This window comes from Acipenser ruthenus, chromosome 22 (assembly GCF_902713425.1).
Source record: "Acipenser ruthenus chromosome 22, fAciRut3.2 maternal haplotype, whole genome shotgun sequence".
NCBI classification, from domain to species: Eukaryota; Metazoa; Chordata; class Actinopteri; order Acipenseriformes; family Acipenseridae; genus Acipenser; species Acipenser ruthenus.
In genome coordinates, this window is record NC_081210.1 from 24739211 (window position 1) to 24760605 (window position 21395).

A 21395-nucleotide genomic window follows, 5' to 3' on the forward strand; every position below is an offset into this window, starting at 1 on the left:
AGTCAACATCACCTTTTTAGACCATCTTAAACATTGCAGAGCGCTTTAAGACACCCGTGTGCTGGTAAAGGCAAGACCTGGGGTCTCTAGTTTCGCTAAGTGCATTAGAAAACAAAGCTGTCCCAAATCATCGCTGAATTGGCAGCCAGTTCTGCGATTAGAGCTAATCCCGTCCTGTGGTAAACCACCTACTCTAGCCTGACTTGGCAGAAATGTTGATGTGAGGAGGCAACAGCTGGACTCATTCTGTAACCCGCTACTTGAGCTTTTGCAGGAGAAGAGAGAGGCTCCTCCTTTGTTTGAGGTAGTTACTTTCCTTCCACAACAGGAAGGCAGGGTAAAAGAGCTGACTTCTTCATTAGAGCACAGTGTTCCGTCCCTTGCATTATCTTCACTGAAAATTTCAAACCAGAAGCACTCTGGCCTTCTTCCAAGGCAATGGCAAGCAGTGATAAGATGGAGTCAAACAGTGCTAAAACAGGTCAAATATCGAGCTGTTTTAGGACTGTAAAAAACAGTAAAAAACAGTGCAGGGATGGAAATAAGACGATTGCAGAGCATTTTCACCCATTCCAGGTTTTAATGCATATAAATTTAACAAGGTCAAGCGTGTCTAATTAAACCCATAGTAAAATAAGGAATGGATCGAACAGCTCTGCAGTGGGAGTTTTATTTTCATTCCTGTAGTAGTAAAGTATATTTTAGAAACAAATAAGAACCCCTTTCCTGTTTGTTTTTTTTTTTCATTTAATACTGGCGCCCCCTGCTGTTTCATTTAGATTTCCAGCAGTAAAGCTGCTTATTTTTCAGTGCTATATTTCATTCAGTTTTATCTCTGTATATAGATTTTATTAATTAGGTCTTTAAAAGCTTTGTGTAGTGTGTTTCCAGACTGGCGTTTCATTTTGAACACTCATAGGTTATAAAGCTAACATACTTTCCACGACAGCATCCACTAACTTGTCAGAAATCATCTTTAACTGTTAAGGGTACACTTGGAGTTTCACAGGGACAAACACATGCTACTAAAAACTGGGCATGGTTTCTTTTCTTACTGGAGTTGCTTCGATAGGGGTCTTTATCATATATTATGCAAAGTAACCATTTTCAGGCTTTATTGGTAAAATACATACGACATAGTCGCTGAAAATGATCAGTGTTTGGTAGAATTTGCACTACATGTACTTCAATGAATTTCTTTCGTAGGACATTTCACAGAGTTCTAGAAACAATGTTCTGCAACAGCTGAGCAGGGATAGAACTGCACGGGATACTGCTTCAGATATTTAGGTGTCATCCTTTGGAAGGGTTCAAATGAGACAATGCATCCTCCCAGTGAAAAGTAAAAATAAAAAATCTGTGAAGCCAAACATTTAGCTTTTGGCCTTGTCATTTTACTTCATAAGTCCAACCAGTGAAGTCAGCTGAGGTTCTCCTCTACCTTGTTGAAGAAATCCTGGTCCGGGTATATCAGAAACCCGCTGAACAAGCTGTCGGTCCGGTACGGATCATAGAAGAGTCCATTCTGCTCGGAGTAGAAGATCTGCAGCCACACCTCATCACCCTGCACCAGGCGCAGGACGGTAGACCCCGACGCTACATCATAATTGCCAGTATTGGCATCAAAGGTCTTTATCTTGTATTGTCCGTTGTGCACCAGCCCAATTGCTAAGTGCTTGTTTGCCAGAGTGATATCGTAAGTGAAGAAATAAATGCCAGGGATGCCACATACAAACTTGCCGCTGCTGGCATTATAGTGGCCACCTTCGTTCATCAAGACCTTGTTGAATTTGATGGGCAGCCTCTCCTTCGGGTAGCTCTTAGTGGCCGCGACGGAGAAGGCACATTTGGCCAAGTTGATGCCACATTTGCAGACCCCAGGTAGCCCATCCTCACCGGTGTCTCCTGCCTTGCCCTTCGACCCAAGCGCCCCTGCCTGGCCAGGGTCCCCTCTGGGTCCCTTCTTTCCCCGGGGCCCGTGCTTGCCAATCACACCTTGTTTGCCTTTAGAGCCAGCCTTTCCAGGATTCCCCTGTCTACCTTGGTCACCTAATAAAATAAATCTGTTTTATGAGAGTTTATCAGCAAACATGCATATCCCCACCTAGAAATAAATGAACACATTACAGGGGTCAGTGTCATAATAGCATAGCATAGAACAGCATCTCATAACATTTGCCCATATAAGGCTATAGCCTGAAAAAGAAGGGCACCAATGAAAATAAATGTAATATAGCAAACAGTCTGCATATTAATGACTGTACCACTGTTTTTATTTATCTTTGTTGTTTGCATAGCACAGTGCCATCTGATGGCTCGGTTTTGTAATGCACACACCAGCGTATGATAAGCTGTAGCTCATTGGTGTGTTAAAGAAATTTGAATTACCTTGTTCCCCTTTCTTCCCCTTGTCCCCATCCTTTCCGTCCTTTCCATCTTTCCCTGGGAAGCCCATTCTCCCGATGGAGCCTGAGGCCCCACGGGCCCCTGGCAGGCCTGGGGGCCCCGGGGAACCGGGCATGCTGCACAGCAGCTGAGCAGGATTAATGGTGAGCAGCTTGCTTTTTTTGGCCCCAGTGCTCACAGTCTGATTGGCCACAAAGGCTACAAAGCAGACACTAAGGATAAAAGAAAGCATCCTGGCACCTGAACAAGCAATACACAAGAATACATGAAAATGTTAGAGATCTATGACAACATGTCAAGAACCAGCTGTCTAGACAGCGCTGCAGATGTGCTTTTCACTATCGGTTTGCTGGGACAATGCAATGTGTTGCACAAACGTAAAACACTTCAATTTGTTACACTTTGTAGACTTTTTTGATCATTGATATGTGGTACTGATTATTCGGGCAGGGGGTAACTTGTGTTTTTGACTTCGGTGTTATTGCGTAACTCAGTGTTGAGACATCCTCCGAATGTAAATACAGTAAAAAAGGCATTACATGAATACACAAGTACAGTATTAGTTTATGAGCGGGTAATCGAGAAATTCACGTGTAATTATTTGCATGCGCTAGTTAAGAACTAGCTAGCATTTTAAGCAACGTGTTGTGCTTTTGCTATGGTTAAATAACGAACAGCCACTGCAAATTAAATTAATATGCTTATTGTTTATTCAAATCCTGACACAATTGATCGCTCTGTAATAATTGAAAACATACATCGGTCCCTGCCAAACAGATGGAAAACAGAATAACGGGATTACATTACCTTGTACTGGCCCTAAAGTTTGGTAAGTGGTATTAAACAAGCTAACTGCCTTCTCTAAGCACATTCTTAAATACAAATTAATTCATCTTTTTAAATAAGAGTATTAATTTTGTATTGATTGAATTAAAAAAAAAAGTTTATTAAATTATACATTAGAAAAAAATCAATAAATATAGCGTACAGTACCAATATTCTTGTCTGGTCTTGATAAATTGTAATTAAATGTATTAATTTGATTTAATTTTCCAGCGTTGAATTCTAACAAAATTATAACTTTTAAAATTACGGCAAATATATAGGCCCTATTCACAGCGGATTACAAATAATAGTTGTATAACAAAATTAATCTTTAAGAAATAAATTGTTAAACCTTTTTGCTGAGAGCAACAGCGCTTTTGTTGTGTCCAAAGACATTGAATTCATGCAGAACGGACTCCCATTATTAAAACGATTTAGATATTCCCAACCCTGTCCTTCATGGTAAAGCTGCTGTTTCTTGTAAATTCCTTACAACCTATATTTTGCAGTAATTCAGAACTTGCGCGCTGTTTTGTAAGTTTGGTTTACTATAAGCTATTTATAAACTTCTCAATTTGCTACATATTAACAAGAAGATTCGATAATAAACAAAGATAATAAATACTAACCAAATCTCTGTTATACAACACAAATGACACATTAAAACAAAATAAAATACCATGAACAAAATGCCCAGTCTTCCCCGCTGCAGGCAAGCAATGATCCGTCAAGTGAAATCCGTTTACCCCGTCCACATGCGCTCCGTCTGGAAATGCAGCTTGCACTGCAACGATGAGCTTGTCTGGACTTCTTCAATAACGTTGCACAGCGTTTTTAACTTTTCATTCTATCATTGCTGCCAGGACATACTCTCGAGATTATGTAATCGTTTAAATATGTTCCTTGTAAAATGTGATCGGAAATTATTGCTGTGGAGAACGCTAACTGTGGGATATGTACCGCCTGTTATTTTTAAGTACAGACGTTGTTTGATCAAGTAAAGTCAGCTATGGTTACAAGAGCTCTAATAATTTCCTGAGAAAAATTATGCACGTTACAACCAAGAGGCTGTTCCTAATAAAGTGCCCATCCTCAGTACTGGGTAACGCCCCGTTAACTGTGACCACTGATGTGTACTGTAAGCCCCTCAGCAGTGTTATGGATGAACATTTACCCATTTTCTTATTCTTGCTTATTAACAGAATAAATCACGTTGCACTTTATTTCCCAAAAAGTTCCAAATAAAGGTCTGATTAACGTGGATCCATCCCAAACATGCAAAAAGTCTATTGAAGAATAACAGTAATTCAAAGTTTATCCTGCCATTAAATACAAAACAAGATCAATGCATGAATGAGTTGGTAGCCTTTCACTTTGGGTATTTGTTAAATTCCAGTCTATACCATATATACACAAAAAATACTGTATAGGTACATATGTACAAACACATACTTTACACAGTTAATATAAAAAAAAATACTTCATTGCAATTGTAATGGAAAAAATTAATTCAACACACTAAGCAATGCCAAGGGCAAAACAGAGAAATAAGGATTAACTGAAGAAAATTGGCAGTCAGTGCTGACCAGATGTGTTTAGTTTTATTACATTCAGATAAGCCCAAGAAACACAGTCATCCGGTAAAAATAAAGTGTTCTGATTACTGTACTGCAGAGTGATATATTGTTTTGGTCAAAACAGGCCAGAAAAAACCAAATATATTTAAATAAATGAATACATGTTTGAAAAGTGTTTATAAGAAACACAATTTATTTAAAGTTCCAAGCACACACAGCGTTATTTGTGATTTAACGGTTATTTACAGATTTTGTATTTACATGCATTGGAAATAAAAACTTGTGTTAAATCTGTATTAATGATCCAGTGGACATCATGCTCACAAGACAGCACTTTCATGATTGTAGTCTGCTCTAGGAATACAATAGTTGTAGTAGAGCAAGAGTTCACAAACTGTCTTGTGTCAAGCCCATCCACTTCATGACAGAAACATATTTTTTTTTTCCTCCTTACAAATCACACCCTTTTTGTTTTATAATGATACATACTGCACAGCCATCAGAAATTATTAATAATATGGTAGAGCTGATGTCAATGTGGTGTTACCTTTATAGAAAATTAAATAAAAAAAGAACTTAACAGCTGCATTAAATTGACTCCCTGGCCTGGGATTTCCTGGTCAAGTGTCAGGGTCCATTGGGAGAGAATATTTCTGTACATGCGATGCCTTTAAACTTCCAGAGTATTTAAAACTGATCACACTGTAACTCTTGTAACCATTTTTTAAGGGAAAAAAAAAAAAAGTTTCTTCATTGGCCAAGAAATGAAGCCATAGGATCATCAGGTCTGGGCCGCTTTATTCTGAAGGCCTCCATTTCTTCTTCTGTCGGTTCCCGTACCTCCGACAGGCTAGTGTACGGTCTGTTACGCTCATCCAGCTGCATGATTTCTCCTACTTGTTTCAAACGAGCTTCCTCTGCATTCAAGGCCTAGCATCAAACAACAAGAGAATGCCATGTAAAACCTCAATGGGCATTTTATAAATTAAAATACTAGAACACTACTAACATGCTGCAAACAGATGCTATGGTTAACCATGTAATTATTCAGGTTTGTTGTATTTGGGAGTGGCTTAGACATAGAAACACAGCAAGGCATCCAAATTTAGCTTGTGGGGGACGGGTGGGGGACGGGAAAACACAAAGATAAAAGCTACTTTGAAACCAATTTCAAAATAGAAAAGCGGCTGCTTAATATTATGTACCCTTTTCAGTTTTTCTTTTTTCTTGGCCTCATCATCATCATCATCACTTTCAGAGCCATGCTTCCTATGATGCTTCTTTTTTTTCTTCTTTTTCTTCGCTTCTTTCAGTTTTTCTTGGTGCATCTGTAACCAATACAAAAAGACATGAACACCAGGCACTATGGTATACTATAAGAACCTTTTGGAAAACTAATGCTCCCTCAGATTAAATACTATGCATGTTTATCACATATTAGAATCAACTCACAGTTGCTGCAATTAAAACAGAATTAGCATATTCGCAGTGTTAAGAACTTACCTCCATTAAAGTTTTGGGTTCCTCATATTGCTCTTCCTGAATCTCCTCCACATCAGGTACACAAACAATATCACTCTAGAAAAGCAACAACATTTTTGTGAATACCCTGCCCAATAGAAATCTGTCTGCAATCCACAATATCCACCATCAATATAACATTTATCTCGCTTAATAAAACAGATGTTTGTCGAAATTCTACAAGCCTGATAACTGTTGAACATTGACTGCCAATTTTCTTCAGTTAATCCTTATTTCTCTGTTTTGCCCTTGGCATTGCTTAGTGTGTTGAATTAATTTTTTCCATTACAATTGCAATGAAGTATTTTTTTTTATATTAACTGTGTAAAGTATGTGTTTGTACATATGTACCTATACAGTATTTTTTGTGTATATATGGTATAGACTGGAATTTAACAAATACCCAAAGTGAAAGGCTACCAACTCATTCATGCATTGATCTTGTTTTGTATTTAATGGCAGGATAAACTTTGAATTACTGTTATTCTTCAATAGACTTTTTGCATGTTTGGGGTGGATCCACGTTAATCAGACCTTTATTTGGAACTTTTTGGGAAATAAAGTGCAACGTGATTTATTCTGTTAATAAGCAAGAATAAGAAAATGGGTAAATGTTCATCCATAACACTGCTGAGGGGCTTACAGTACACATCAGTGGTCACAGTTAACGGGGCGTTACCCAGTGCTGAGGATGGGCACTTTATTAGGAACAGCCTCTTGGTTGTAAAGTGCATAATTTTTAAAATATATGTCAACCTGAAGGATACTCACATTGTTGTGTCTTCCAGCATCTCCTGTGCAATAGGACATCTTGATGAAAGAGTAGCAGCACTTGTACCCCCAACAGCCATCCTTCCAATAAGAGCCCCAGATACACTGGAAAGCAGCAACAGACATTCATTCAATTCAACTCAACTCATTTCAGGTCTTATGCACAAGGTATGGTCTAGAAGTTATTTATAAATTTTTGTATACTATTTTTGTGCATGAGGAATAAAGGAAGAAAAAGAAAAAAAGAAACCTTTTAAAAACAGTGGCATATCTTAATACCTTAGCTATTTAACCTTGTATTAATCCTGGTGTTTTCCCCCTTATCCACTTAACATTACTACATACAATACGTGAAATTAGGTCTGCAAAAAAAAAAAACCCTCACCAACAGATTTATATATTTTAAGGCTGCAGTATTAAGATCTGCACTCACTGTGTGGTTGTTCACAAGGACATCTTCCTCATATTTGGAGCGTGCCACAGCTTTCTCTTGCCCTTTGATCACAGCTCCATGCCTGGAATACTCTAAATAATCCTCTGTCTGAGCCAGCAGCAGCTCTTGTGGAGGGACATCTAAATGCTCTTCACCGCCGTACTGTACACAACAAACATGTTTCATTATCAGAGCGTGCTTAATCATAAGATACACAAAAAGATGTCTCAATACCAGCTTTAATTTAACACAAGTAGCAGAGAAATACATACAACCATTACATTTCTTTACACGTATAAACAGTAAACCAATTAAACTCAACCTTCATTAAAGTCACTGATGTCTATTAAATGCTTTAATTAAACAAAAGTTCTACACAAACAAATCCACAAACCCAGATTCTAATTCTTCATAAAATCTGGTCAGTGAAGAATGAAACAAGTGTGTGTTTCTTCCTACCCTTTCCAAGATGCTTCCTTTCTGCTCCTTTTTGAACTCCTCCTTCTTCACCTTGAAGGACTGGTGCAGAAGCTCCAGCTTCGTGGGGTCAGCCTGGAGATGTACCTCCGAGCCTTTCTCATATGCCTCCCAAGCAAACACTATCAAACAAACACAAAAATATACTTCCTACTCTTTCAGGGAATAGAAATGTGTGATGAGCCGTGCTGCATGCATGCTAAATAATAACTATTGAAGGAAATATCTAAACAGTTGGTATACAGAGAAAAACAGTTCCAGAACAGCTCTACATTTTACAAGGAGTACAATATTTAAAATTAGCTGCAAATACTCACGCTGTGTCTGAGCCATGGTTATGGTAGCTCCTGAGTGACGTACAAAATTATCTCCTGCATACCCAACTCTACAAAAAGATCAAAATCAACATCAACACGAGCACTCCAGTATTATAAGGGCAGTGTAATTCCTATATTTACAGGAAAAATGTTACATAAGAAGCTGTAACTAGTAAAATATATATATATATTAGTAGCATTATAATTCATTTAACACGTCTTCCCCTTTAGCTAGCCCTAGTGGTATTGTAATGAACCTAGTGTGCCCAGCCTTACTTTGTTAATGCTCAATCCCATTGTCTTTTAGTTTTACAACTTGGAAATACATACATATTAAATACAGAACAAACTTTAGCACTTCAAAGCAAAACTACAGGAAATGTTTATTCCAGGTTTGTTTGTAGTATGTAAAGTTTGCCAAACTGAAAGCATGATGGCAATAAAAAAAATAAAACATATAAAACTTACTCGTCTGGGTTCATGCCAGTATTGGCATATGGGTTCTCTCGCATGGCTCTTGTTTTAGGGTCATAGTAAGCAGAATTTGGATCCAAATTTCTAAGATACTATAAACGAAAACCAAAAAAAGAGTGCTATACACTAGTAGAATCAGTAAGCATATTTTTGTAAAATCACAGTAAGATGTACAGGACAGCAAAACAGCAACACAAAAATGTAACACACGGATATACATTCCATTTGGTTTACAACCAACCTGCTTCAATCTCTTATTTTGTTAGAGGTCGCTCTTATGTTACAAGAGTGTCTGGGTGATTATTTCACATGCCAATGTTTTAAAGGTGGGATAACTTACAGCGCGATTCATGCTGTAATGGATTAATTCACAACTTCTGCTTACCTTTGCGATATCCTCCCTAATACGGAGGTTCCTGACAGTAATTCTTCTCTTTGAGTCAAAATTCTGTCCTGGCATGTCAATGTCATCGGCATATTTATCTTCATCCTCATCTTCACTATTGTGTTCTCTTTCCTGCAAATATCAAGCAATGTAAAAATCAAGACCCACTCCACTCCCTGCAATAAAAATGACTTACAGTATTCTGAATCCACAAGATCTCCAATTATTTTCCTGAAAGCGTTCAACGTTAATAAAAAGTCATTATGCTGTTTTCTAACACTTGTGTAGTTAAAAATGTTTGAACACAAAATGATTATAGCATTAGTTATAATTGAAAACTCAAAACTGGATTTCAGGAAGATACCTTGGCTGTTACTGTGCTCTCAGTAGATCCAAACTCTTTATTCTTATAGTGATAAATATTGTGAATACAAAGAATACAAAAGGATTCAATATAATACGGTTTATCGGTTGTATCTGTATACTATATTTTTCTCTTCTATTCATAAAATAAAGCATCTTACTGCCTGTGAATTATGTTCCCCATCTCCCCATTGTTTTCTTGAGTTCTGTAATAAAAAGAAAGACAGATGTATTAACATATTGAAATACTTGGGGATAGTTATTCTATGGATGTCGACTCAAATTGCATATAAAGCAGTATAAATCTGATTCAAAATTAGGTAGTTATTTTAGTTTTTATGCAAACAATTCAGTGCAAATATTACACAAATAAGTATTTATTTTTTAACTGGGTTATAACTCAATTCCAGTGTGGTCCAGCCAATACTCATTTGATGACTGGCTTGGAATGGAACCCAGGCAAGATACCAACACATATTATGTGGAAAAAATAAAAAATGCTACAGAATCCATCTCGCAGAACTTACAGCTTGTTCCGTCAGCTTCCCAGAAGCCAGCTCTTCCTGCATTTTTTGAGCTTTCAGGGTACGTTTAGCCTGTTGGAAATAAAATTACATTAAAGAAACAATACATATGTCTCATCAACACAGTGGAACATTCATTCCATGACTCAGTAGTGTATTCACTACATCGACTAATTGATTGTTAAGTTGTTATAGGTCTGTTATTACAACTGAGTTTCCATGACTAGTTCCATACGTACCAGATCAACCTTTGCATACTCTTCTACAATCCTCATGTGCTCCTCTGCATCGTACCCATTCCAACGATCCCTCTTTCCATCGTAGTCGAGTGATAACTGTAGCTGCGAATGTTCATCTGCTGCTATGGCAGTTCCTGTAAATTTGGCTCCCACTCTTCTAGGTCTCTGTGAGAATAATATGAAAATCAGAAAGGACTACTAAAGAATTTGACACCAACTAAAACCCTTGGAACTATTTATATTTAAGCTGCTGGCCCATAGGTGCCATAGTGATTCAGCAAAACACATACTGGCAGAATTCCTAAAGAAAGATCCTCTGCTAGTAATTTACTGTATTTTTCTTCTTAGTTGAATTTGCTGTTATCTGTAATGTGATATTTTGTAATGTGATACTTAGCAATTTGATATTTTGTAACAATGAATTCACCCTGGATAAGTCTGCTAAGAAATAAATAATAGTTCCTAGTACTCAGGAATTCTTAAAACTGGTGATGCGGATTAAAATATCAATTAAGCTATTTAGGTGGTTTTAAAAGAGCCCTTCATTGCTTTTTAAAGCAAAATGACAGATTATTATATTAATAGAATGTTAGGTTTGGTGTGAATGTACCAAATATTGAAAGAACACAGTGGTAGCTACAGTTATGTAATGTCTGATTACCAACCTCTAAGCAGTCCTTTTTCTTGTGCGTCATCGCCCCACAGTTCTCACATGCCCCTTTCCGAAATTTAGTAGTAACTTGACCCTGAATAGAGAAAATAAAAGTAATACATATCGATTTTGCAACTCGCTGACATTAAATTCTGAAACAAAAGGTCAATTTGGACTGGGGTATGCTTAATTCTCACCTCTTGTACTCCTCTTTTATACCATTCTCCAATGGAAGAGTACTGCTGTGTCTCTTCATCCTGTGGCCTCTGGTGTCTAAGGGTTGGTCTTTTTGAAGGATCAATGTACCAAGGTACAGAAGAGATGTACTGTGGAATGTGGGGGTTGATATCTCTGTAAAGTGTTAAAACACAAGTTATGTCTGTTACATTTCTTTATGCAGAAATCTGTACCATAGAAAGGTTGGTCAATAATGTTTTTGTTAATAAATGCTGTAGGTCATAAGTCCTGGACAAAAAGCACTCGAAGTACTATTGTTAGTAAATGAATTTCTACAGTGCCGTTTTTATATTGCTTTAAATACTTGCTGTTTGGCGGAAAACTGTCTGATGCAATGTGGTTCAGCCAGTGTTATCCTACCGATGAACACTTACTTTCCCTCTTCGTCGACTTCAGCCGGAGCATTACCCAGCTTTCGCTGCTCTTCCAGTTCCTTCTTCTTCCTCCAGTCTTCTCTTGTCATCTTCTTGGGCTCCTCCAGACCCACCACACCTTCTGCCCCTTCAGGGTTGGCATTCTCCGCTGGCACGCTAGCGGCCAACATGTCAATACGAATAGGGTACAAACTGAGAGGGAGAAATAAGGAGAGAAAGAATTTAGATTGTACTTCTAAATAAATAAATAAATGAACGAACATCAACATGACTCAACCCAGTGTCTCGATAAACATTTTTTTAATACACACAATAATAAAAAAGTCTTACTTTTACAAAAGTAATACAATTTACGTTGATACCCGTTTGTAGAGGACTACATTTCAATCGGTATATTATCTTTAAAAAAAAAATATTACTGCAAACACCGCATGCAATCATATATATGCCTCAATTAACACATGCTTATTTTCTTCAAGTCTTCAAGGTAAATATTAAATATATGTAATGGTTTTAAAAGTGAAATTGACAAGATGGTATTATTCTTTATTTATTTATTTACTAACTGGGTCAAACAACTACAAAAGCTCATAAACATGCACTTCCGCCATTATCAGTGGAAATCCTTGCTCTCTTTATCGGCCTCTACTTCACTCAAGTGTCGGTGATAAACACAGGCCTACTACGCAAGCGCAATACTGAGGCGCACAATAAACACAATCGAAATTTTAAAATGGTCAAGACATACCTTTTTCTTTAAACCAAAAAGTATTCGTCTTCCGTTTAAAGTATATTAACTTCAACTATTAAACCACGGCACCAATGTTTACACTTTAAGAAAACGTCGCCATCTTCCCAGAGTGCAACTGGATAGCAACACGATGGCGTCATCACAACGACTAAAAATTGAATAATAATGACCTCACATCCGAGTCATTATTCCAGCAATACTGCCTTGTCCGATTGCGGTGTGCAGTAAACTGAATAGTCTTGGCATCGAGAATGAATATGAATATTCCTTACACGAGTGTTAGATGGTAAATAAACAGCACACAACCCAGTGGCTGAAAATAATACAGCTTTTTAAACAGAAGTACTGCAAAATATATTCCTTGATTTTTACACAAATGACTGTTTTTCCAATGACCGATTTACTCTTTTTAGGTTTGAACGTTAAGGCAATCCACTGTATTGGTCAGTGATAACCCTAATTGGAAGAAATCAAATGATACATTCAAAATTTTGAAATTCATCTGCAGGGTTTATCTGGTGACTAATTAAGGATTAGTGATCTGGTGTTCTGCCTTGTTCATGCTAGGCGCTATGCTGTGCCCTACCGTTACAGTCAATTTCAGTTTCTAAAAAATGTATTTAGGAAAACATTGCCTCAATGAAATAAATGTTAAAGTCTAGGGGCTGCATCTGCATTTACAATAGAAAAATCTATTGCTCGTATTTTCTAGCTGATGCTTCTCTTAAAACTGCTTTTCTTAAAATTGGTTGTTATTGCAGGGGCACAGTTAAGATGCATTTTACCTGGTAAAATCTGAAGTGTTTGGGTTGTAAGTGACCACCCTAAACCATGGCTCTGCTCTTTCAGTGAGCTCACGAATAGATTAAAGTTAGAGCATTCAACATATAGAAGGTCAGCAACACTACAGGTGTGGTTTTTGCAAGACCTATTTATAAACATGAACAGGCTCAATTTATTAAACTGTTTTACAGGGGTCGGTTCCATTTACTAACAAATAAGGAGCATTATGTTAGCCCCAAGAAACAATGTATCAAGAGTCACATTCTGAACTAAGTTCTTCTCAACAATAGAAGATTCAACTAGACAAGGTAAACATTTTGTAGCCATAAATGTACATTAAATACTAGTTTCATAATTGGTTATATAGAAAAGTTAACTAGAAAGAGATTAGAGATTGAATGGGAGCCAAACAGTTTCTTAAACTGCACCTATGCAGTTCAGTTTAACTGAAAAATCACAAAGCAGTGTGTTTCTTGTGAATATAAATATGTACTCTATATCATTTTAAATTATTAACAATACCTGCACCAAGAATGTCCACTGACAGGACATTACAGTTGCTCAGTGTTAAATGGTGTTCGTTTGAAGCTTTCTTTGTTAGAGAAGATGTCTTTGTAAATGGTTTACTTAAATGGAAGTTACTACCTCAAATGGAAATGAAATGCAAGAAATTGTGGTGGTGGCTACTTTTATTTATTAATTTATTTATTATCACTGCAGCGTGGTTGTTAGGTTTGACACACAAGATGAACCAACATTTGAGCTTTAGACAAAGCAAGGGCTCCACAGTGTCTGCAATAGGGAATTAATCCAAATCTGTACAATATTTACTGTATATACCAGCATTTACAGCATTTCAATACCTGAGAGTTAGTGACAGTAAGTACTAGATGAAACAATACTGTAAAGATCAGCAACAGACCTCAAAATAACATAACGTGTTTTTGTTTTCCTTTAAAAAAAAAATATGCACTTATCCAACGAGTTTAGTAAAGGTGGTGCTTTGTACCTCGCATTTATAAAATGACAAGTCTTTAAATACAATAATCTGACATCTTCCATCTAAGAACACTGTTCATTTTGCCGGTCTCACTCGAGTCATTCCTCCAGCCCTGCAAGCGGCGCTGTGAGTCGCCAATCTGCTTTCTAGTCGATGATGATAATTATGAACCAATCAGATGGCAGGTTATGGTTTAAAACGAGCCGCGGGAGTGACGTGGGTATTGCTGTTGTAAACACAGTTGATTGCAAATTGAAAACGAAAAGGCGAAAATGTAAGAAAGCAAAACCTGTTTTAAACTGTTAGTTGTTAATGAAAAAGACACTTCTTAAACTCCATAGCAAGTGTGTGTCGAGGGTGGTAACTTGCTTACGCTTTGTCTTGATGTTCGTACTTTCTACGAAAACATGCTGTTTTTATTATTTGTTTTGTATTTGTACCGCGACCTATTTTTTTGTATATTGGTAAAACGTAACAGGTGACGAGCGATACAGTCAGCTGCATTAAGCTGGACCTGGTTGCCAACTACGTTATCCTAGTTCAGCTGTATTGCAGGTCTAAGGACTGGGTGGTGGTGTTGTTGTTAATTAGGTCTTAGTTCAGTAATTCACGATATACGTTTGTTCTTCCGCATTTGAAAGAATACAAAATGCCAACCTTGCCTAGTTCGTGCTAAACTACTGTGTTTGTGTTTTGATATTTGCAGCAATTCACCGAAGATGGCTACCATGATTTTTGTTGACAAGGAAAACGGAGAGCTGGGCACAACTGTAGGTCCTAAAAACCGCACGAGGTTGCTGTCTGCTCCAGGTAAACGCAGCTGTACGTTCAATTGAGCAGTCAAATACACCGCTCAACAAAACGTTAGTATTCTTCTACAGACGATGTGTTTAGCCTTGCTGTAGTCGTTTCTTGAATGTGTTCTACAGTACATGCATGGTCAGATACTCAATGCAAAACCAAGGGACTAGTTTCAAATTACAACTTCTCCCGAAGATGATGCTTCCTCAGGCATATTTAACAGGTCTGTTTTGGGGTATTGACTATTTTCTAACTGTCTTGCAGCCAATACATTTGGGGAGAAAGTTCTTCAGACTCCTCGTCCTGGGAAGGTGTTTGGTCTGGCTAAGCCTCTCTCTGCTCGCAAGGCTCTGGGAACCGTCAATAAGATCAGCTCTGTTAGACCTGACGTTTCTGGGAACAAACTGAAGTCCAAGGTTGCTGCAAAGGTAACTCTCGTATGTAGGAGCGTGGTGTTTTTTATATGAACAATTCAGGTTTCTTATGATATTAAAAACAACTTGTGTATGGAGTCTAATAAATACAAATTGTAATCCTAAGGGTAACTGTTCCAGGCAGTTAATTTTGTACGCCAATATTGTTTGGGAGGGGGGGGGGGGGGTGGGAAGAGTCATGCAAAGGGATATCGTTACTTTAGGCTATGATTTATAGTTTAGCTTGTGCTATGCGTCCTGTGGTTTTGGAAATGGAATGCATGTAATTGAAGTTTTGTTTTTTGTGTGACAGCCAACAGAAAAGGTTAAAGTTTGCATGCTAGTTAAAGAGCGTCAAGAATATCCAGAAATTGAGAAATTCATCCCATATAATCCAGTCGGTAAGCATTTAAATTCATATTCTTTCACGCTACCTTTTTAAAATGGGAGGGTGCTTTCTCACTAAATGCTCCATTTAATGGAGTAACAGGTGTCCATTTCCTGAAGGGGTTTGCTTGCTCATATGCATTCTCCATTTTATTTACTAGAATTTGAAAGCTTTGATGTTCCGGAAGATCAAAGATTAAGCCACCTGTGCTTGGCGGGATTGGCAGCTCCAGCAGCAAAGGAAGAGCTGGACAGTTTTAGTGTGTTGCACTCGTGTATGAAACTGTCTCCATTGAAATCCCAGAAAGGTATGTAATACCATCTAACACACTTTCTCTTCTAAACCCTAATGACCAGTATCATCTTTAATAGACTCCTGAGCCTTGCATTTAAAATGCAGTGTTCACGTTCTGCAGGGGGTGTATGAGTTTCACACTTGGGCGACAATGCTAGTGAAAAACTTACAAACATCCACACGCTAATACCACTGCTCTAAATACCACGTGGTCCTGAGCAAATTCATGTTCTCCAAAATATTCCCAATCGACCCATATAACCTCTTCCTTATGACCTAGTCATCTGTTATTATTTTTTTATAAAGAGATGAGATCTTGTACTAATTAATCCTAACCATGTTGAGTAATAGGACCAGGGTAATTTAATATTTGTTTTCAGTGTGGGTGGTAGTCCACAAGGGGGATTTTGGTAAAGGTTGGGAACCTGTACCTTGAAATACTAAATGGTGGGGGTGTAATATAAATATATAAAATATATTTTTTTTCCTCCTCTCTCCTGAAATAGAGAATTTATGTGCTGAAGTGGACTCCTTCTTGCAAACTGTCAGTCAGCTAACAATAGAGCTGCCACCACTGGACCTGGATTAAAGTTGCTCTGTGTTTGGTTTTGTTTTATGCTTGCTAAATGGTTTGATTTGTATAGTATGTGTAAATCCTTTTGAATAAAGACATTTTACAAAAAAATAGCTTTCTTTAACTGACTGTTCAATAAGGTTTGTGCTATTTATACATGTTAAGTAGGTGTCCTGTGCCCTAAAAGTGAGCTAATTCTCAAGAGAATGGGATATACAACTTCTAGTAACAAGCATGACTGGGGTCCTTCAAAAACTCGGTAGGAAATTGTTTGCTTGACATTGTTAAACATAGCGTTCTTTTAAGTTGCTATGTTGCACGTTTTTTGAGCTGTTCAGCAATGTGAATTACATTTACTTACACAATTTCTGAATGTTTTATTCATTGTGTTCCACCAGGTTTGGCACGATTGTAGTAAACTGGCTTAGTTTACTAGAGATGGTGTACAAACTTAATGTAGTGGAATACCTTTGAGAGATTTATATATAATCTCCCCCCGCCCCAACCCGCTCAAGCTTGATTGAGTGTAATTTGCTCTTGTATCCTAGAGCCTCCATATATATATGTGTGTGTGATCTACATGTAGTTTCAGGAAACGCACCATTAATGAGGCAAAAACAGGGTTGGTGTGCCTAGAATATATAGTTTTGATAAACCACAAGCGGTCTCCGATAAACCTGTATCGTGTTAATGCACCTAACAGTTTCCATCACGTCACACGCCTTAACATCTTGTACAACTGGCCATGTCACAATCTGATTGAACTCGTTCAAGAAACGCAAACCATGACTTTTCTCTCTGCTGTTATCACGTTGATGTTTTTACCAGGTATGTTCCATGATTTTATTTTGTATTGCGTATGACTGATCATGTATACTATTCATAATGTTTAATAGGCTATCCAGAGAATTGGTTTCAGCCACCTATATGCACAAAACTAAATAATATTCGACTAATTTATTGTTTTTTTTTTAGGTTTTTTTTTTTTTTTTTTAATAAAGGCTATATTTTTTTCCCACAAAACATGATTGTTAATCTTAAATATAAAAACCCACGAATCTTGTTCTGTGCAATTAACCAGCTGCATTTTTATGAGGCAAAACACATTCCATATTGCATTGATATCAAAAGCATTAGAAGTAATATATACTCATGTTACAGTAAAAGGTGTGCTTATGAATAAATAATTCATGTTTAAATTCAAATTAAATTCACGATTAGCTAACATGTTTAACAATCAGAAACTACAAAAACATCATACAATAACGCGTTTAAAGTTGCATATATAATAAATAAAACTAGTTTATTTTTATATTTCTGTTTTTACTTCATAAAAATATGTCTCCCCAACGCGCGCACTGAATACAATTTAAAAAGTAACTGCAGCAGTCGATAGGATTACATATAATGTTAGCATATGATAACATTACTATTTAAAATGTTAAATATTTATTACAGAACAAAATAAGCATCGACATATTTTTACGTTCTTTATAGTTCATGTGTCAGGTGGGATATAAACGCTGTGCTAGAAAAATGAATGGAGGATAACGAAATAAAAGTATTGCACAAAAACAATTTGTGGAGTTTTAGGGGAACACAAAATGCTGCTTTTTAATCTCGGAGAGCTCTGAGAAAAGCAATCCAGAACACCCGCAAATTAGATTTTACCAGAAAAGAAACAGAATGATTCTACTAAGGGTTTGTTTTTTTGATATGGGAAACCAATTTACTTTGTTGTTCCAGATTTTGTCTAAAATATAAATAGATGACCAGCATCATTATAAAATAATGTGCCATTTTACCAGATATTCAGACAGACTTTAATTCGAAATGACCATTGCTTTAATTAAAATATCTGATCTATTACTTCTCCGTCAACTCAATATTATTTACAAACAGACCGGCTACACCAGTCCTTCCACGCGCACAATCTGTTAAACTGTTCAAATACAATATCACATTGTCAAACGTTTCACTATCAAAATGCACAGGTACTGAAATGCGACATGTTGTTTCGCAGGTTTACTGCAGGACGCCTTTAAAGTAATTCAGCCGCATTCTATGAATGCCACAGTCGGTGAAGATGTCATTTTGAACTGCACCTTCAAATCCAGTTCCACGGTCAATATCTCAAACGTCACCCAGCCGTATAGAGGAAGACTCTATAGAGGAAGACTCTGCTATTCAGCAGCGCGAACTCTTTCAAGGCGAAAGATGCGTCCCTAAAGATTGTCAATGTTAGCGTGTCGGATTCTGGAAACTATACCTGTCAGGTGGAAGCTCTTGGAGACAGTGCAGGCTGTGGATCAGGCACTTTGCTCGTTGTTGGTAAGTTCGCGTTCTATTGTCGATTTCTGTCATTCAGTTTAAAATTATTTGCAGTTTTATTTTAAATAAAAATAACGCCAATTTTTTAAAGCGTTTCATTGATTCTTTATCCAGTTCAGTTTTTTATCCATTGTATTTTATAGTAAATAAAAACAAAACAAAAAATGTGTTACATGTGTTGTTCCAAATAATAATAATAATAATAATAATAATAATTATTATTATTATTATTATTATTATTATTATTATTATTATTATTATTATTATTTATTATTTATTATTATTATTATATTGTCCTAAACCCACAACTGCTGAATCCAGCCGTTTTACAACAGTGAAGACTTAAGCTTTAAAAAGTTCTACAATTAAGTTATAATACTATATTTCCCCATATATTATTATTATTATTTTAATGCTTTTTCGGAGTGCACCATTTAACTGCAGTAAAGTCTGTGTATCGGGACCTAGCAAGGTACAGTACCTCAGACACCGATGTGAAATAAGTGACCTTTTATTCATTTAAATACTTGGAACAGGGAGTGGTACAGTTTTATTAGTAACACTTTAGTTAGCGATCCATTTGGCCCTGTTCACAAAAGTTACATTTTGGTAACGCTTTAAACAAATAACTATTTAATGAATATGCAATTAACCCTTTGCTGAAGTTTAGATACATGTTATATATATATATATATATATATATATATATATATATATATATATATATATATATATATATATATATATAAAACAGTCAATAGATATACCATGCATGTGTGCATCTATCATTAGACTGCCATTGGAGTTCGTATGTCATGTATGTTGATTGTTTTTAGAGACGTATCCAGTAAAAAAAAAAAAAAAGACATACAAAGACTGGTATGTAAAGCGACTATATATCCTGTTCGCGGGATCATCTCAATTTGAAACCGTGAGTGTACTTCGCATCATGCGGTTTAAATGCACATTATTGAGGTAACAGCCTTTCTAAAGGTTTTATTTATTTATTTATTTATTTATTTATACCTAACACAGGAAATAGTTCATAGGTCAGATGTTTAAAGCTATAACAACTCCAGTCATTGGATCTAATTGTGATTTAAGATGAAAAGGAATCTTGACTCGAGTGCAGGGTGAATCATACTGTCAGGAGGTCACTGGCTGGAATCCTTGTGGTGCTGAAATGTTGATCTTGGCTGGGGGTCCATTGAGCTCCTGTGGGTTGGGGAGAATTGGCTGGTTATAGTTCACCTCATTGTGCTTCAGTGACCTCTACTAGTCAAGTGCCCCATGAGTCCAGATGGGAGACATTGCAGGGTTCAGTAGCTTTGAAACATTCATTTCTGAGGTGTTGCAGATGAAAATAGGTAATTGCCAATATTTAAATACAATAGTTAAGTAATAACTGCATGATATATAATTGTTATGGAATGAAATAAAGCAAAATGTTATCCCCTTGCTTTCAGAAGCGGAAGAAGACATCCCTCAGAACTTTGTTTATCAGTAAGTATTAAACAATTAAAGCGATTTGTTCATAATATGTGTGAAGTATGTGCATTCCTATATAGACATTATTGTAGATTGCTTTTCCAATTTGTTTTGGGGTTTATACTATACAGATTAGGAGGTAGTGTGGTCCAGTGGTTAAAGTCCAGGGCTTGTAACCAGAAGGTCACCGGTTGAAATCCCACCTCTGCCACTGACTGACTCACTTTCTGACCCTGAGCAAGTCACTTAACCTCCTTGTGCTCCATATACTACAGTATATAGTGTCATATTGTTTTTCATATCCTGAAAAGTATTGATGTTTTTCAAGCACGGTTAAATAGGATATTTGAAACAGCGTGTTCTTTTATGAAGTTTGCTAGTTTCAAATTTAACATGCAGTATTTGTATTCTATACATTCTAAAGTGTAGTTTACATGTTCTTAAAAATTTTATCTTGACATTTTAAATCTTAGGATGAAGATCTTGTATATGCTGCTATAGACTTGGAAGAGCCCACCCATTGCCTATCAGATGTGAACGTGAGCCCTGTCATATATTCAGCTTTGAGGGAAGTCCAGTGAACCAGCAGTGATGGCATTCAGAACACATTTCTATGAAAGTTTAGTATTGTACTAGACGTCACCCACCCTGTTAGGTCACAAGGTTGATTTGTTGTTCAGTGAATATTTTCTGACTGTGCCCCGTTTCGAGTTTATAAAATGGACCACAGTATGTTTGAAGTAAAAAAGGGAAGAAAAGAAGAAAAACCTGTATCTACGGTTAAACATGGAGGGGGTTCGATCGTGATATGGGGGGGGGGGTAATGCTTTGGACTGATCTGAAAAAGCTGAAGCATTGTGTATCCAATCTGTCTGAGCTGAAGGAAACATACAAGACAGAATACACCCAGATTTCACCAACAAGATGTAACTTACTGGTTAAAAATGACCAAAAACGTCTGAAAAATGTAATACAAGCAAAAGGAGGTCACACGAAA

The 21395-nt window shown here is 36.8% G+C and overlaps 3 protein-coding genes and 1 long non-coding RNA gene across 5 annotated transcripts; 2 read left to right on the forward strand and 2 right to left on the reverse strand.

Moving 5' to 3' along the window:
* Positions 1-762: 762 nt before the first annotated feature.
* Positions 763-4300, reverse strand: LOC131699462 (complement C1q tumor necrosis factor-related protein 2-like). The gene is made up of 3 exons (XM_058996214.1): positions 3911-4300; positions 2389-2646; positions 763-2049 (listed from the first exon to the last, which is right to left on the reverse strand). Exons 2-3 carry the CDS (start codon positions 2636-2638, stop codon positions 1421-1423), a joined length of 879 nt encoding a protein of 292 aa, XP_058852197.1. The 5' UTR covers positions 2639-2646; positions 3911-4300; the 3' UTR covers positions 763-1420.
* A 683-nt stretch (positions 4301-4983) lies between these two features.
* Positions 4984-12480, reverse strand: LOC117431160 (pre-mRNA-splicing factor SLU7-like). The gene is made up of 16 exons (XM_034051837.3): positions 12324-12480; positions 11576-11767; positions 11162-11315; positions 10978-11058; positions 10313-10477; positions 10077-10145; positions 9711-9755; positions 9187-9318; positions 8796-8893; positions 8328-8395; positions 7993-8132; positions 7534-7695; positions 7101-7205; positions 6312-6386; positions 6014-6136; positions 4984-5738 (listed from the first exon to the last, which is right to left on the reverse strand). Exons 2-16 carry the CDS (start codon positions 11743-11745, stop codon positions 5559-5561), a joined length of 1767 nt encoding a protein of 588 aa, XP_033907728.3. The 5' UTR covers positions 11746-11767; positions 12324-12480; the 3' UTR covers positions 4984-5558.
* A 1797-nt stretch (positions 12481-14277) lies between these two features.
* On the forward strand, positions 14278-16692 carry LOC117431179 (securin-like). Of its 2 annotated transcripts, none has more exons than XM_034926661.2 (6): positions 14278-14383; positions 14816-14931; positions 15175-15338; positions 15637-15724; positions 15872-16018; positions 16512-16692. In XM_034926661.2, the coding sequence occupies exons 2-6, from the start codon at positions 14829-14831 to the stop codon at positions 16592-16594; spliced, it is 585 nt and encodes a 194-aa protein (XP_034782552.2). In that variant the 5' UTR covers positions 14278-14383; positions 14816-14828; the 3' UTR covers positions 16595-16692. The 2 variants fall into 2 exon arrangements, with proteins under 2 accessions (XP_034782552.2, XP_033907765.3); XM_034051874.3 differs by having other exon boundaries at positions 14816-14919.
* A 1916-nt stretch (positions 16693-18608) lies between these two features.
* LOC131699530 (uncharacterized) lies at positions 18609-21187 on the forward strand. Its single transcript, XR_009308191.1, has 3 exons — positions 18609-18910; positions 20377-20413; positions 20872-21187. It is a non-coding gene; the product is annotated as an uncharacterized LOC131699530 (long non-coding RNA).
* Positions 21188-21395: the final 208 nt, after the last annotated feature.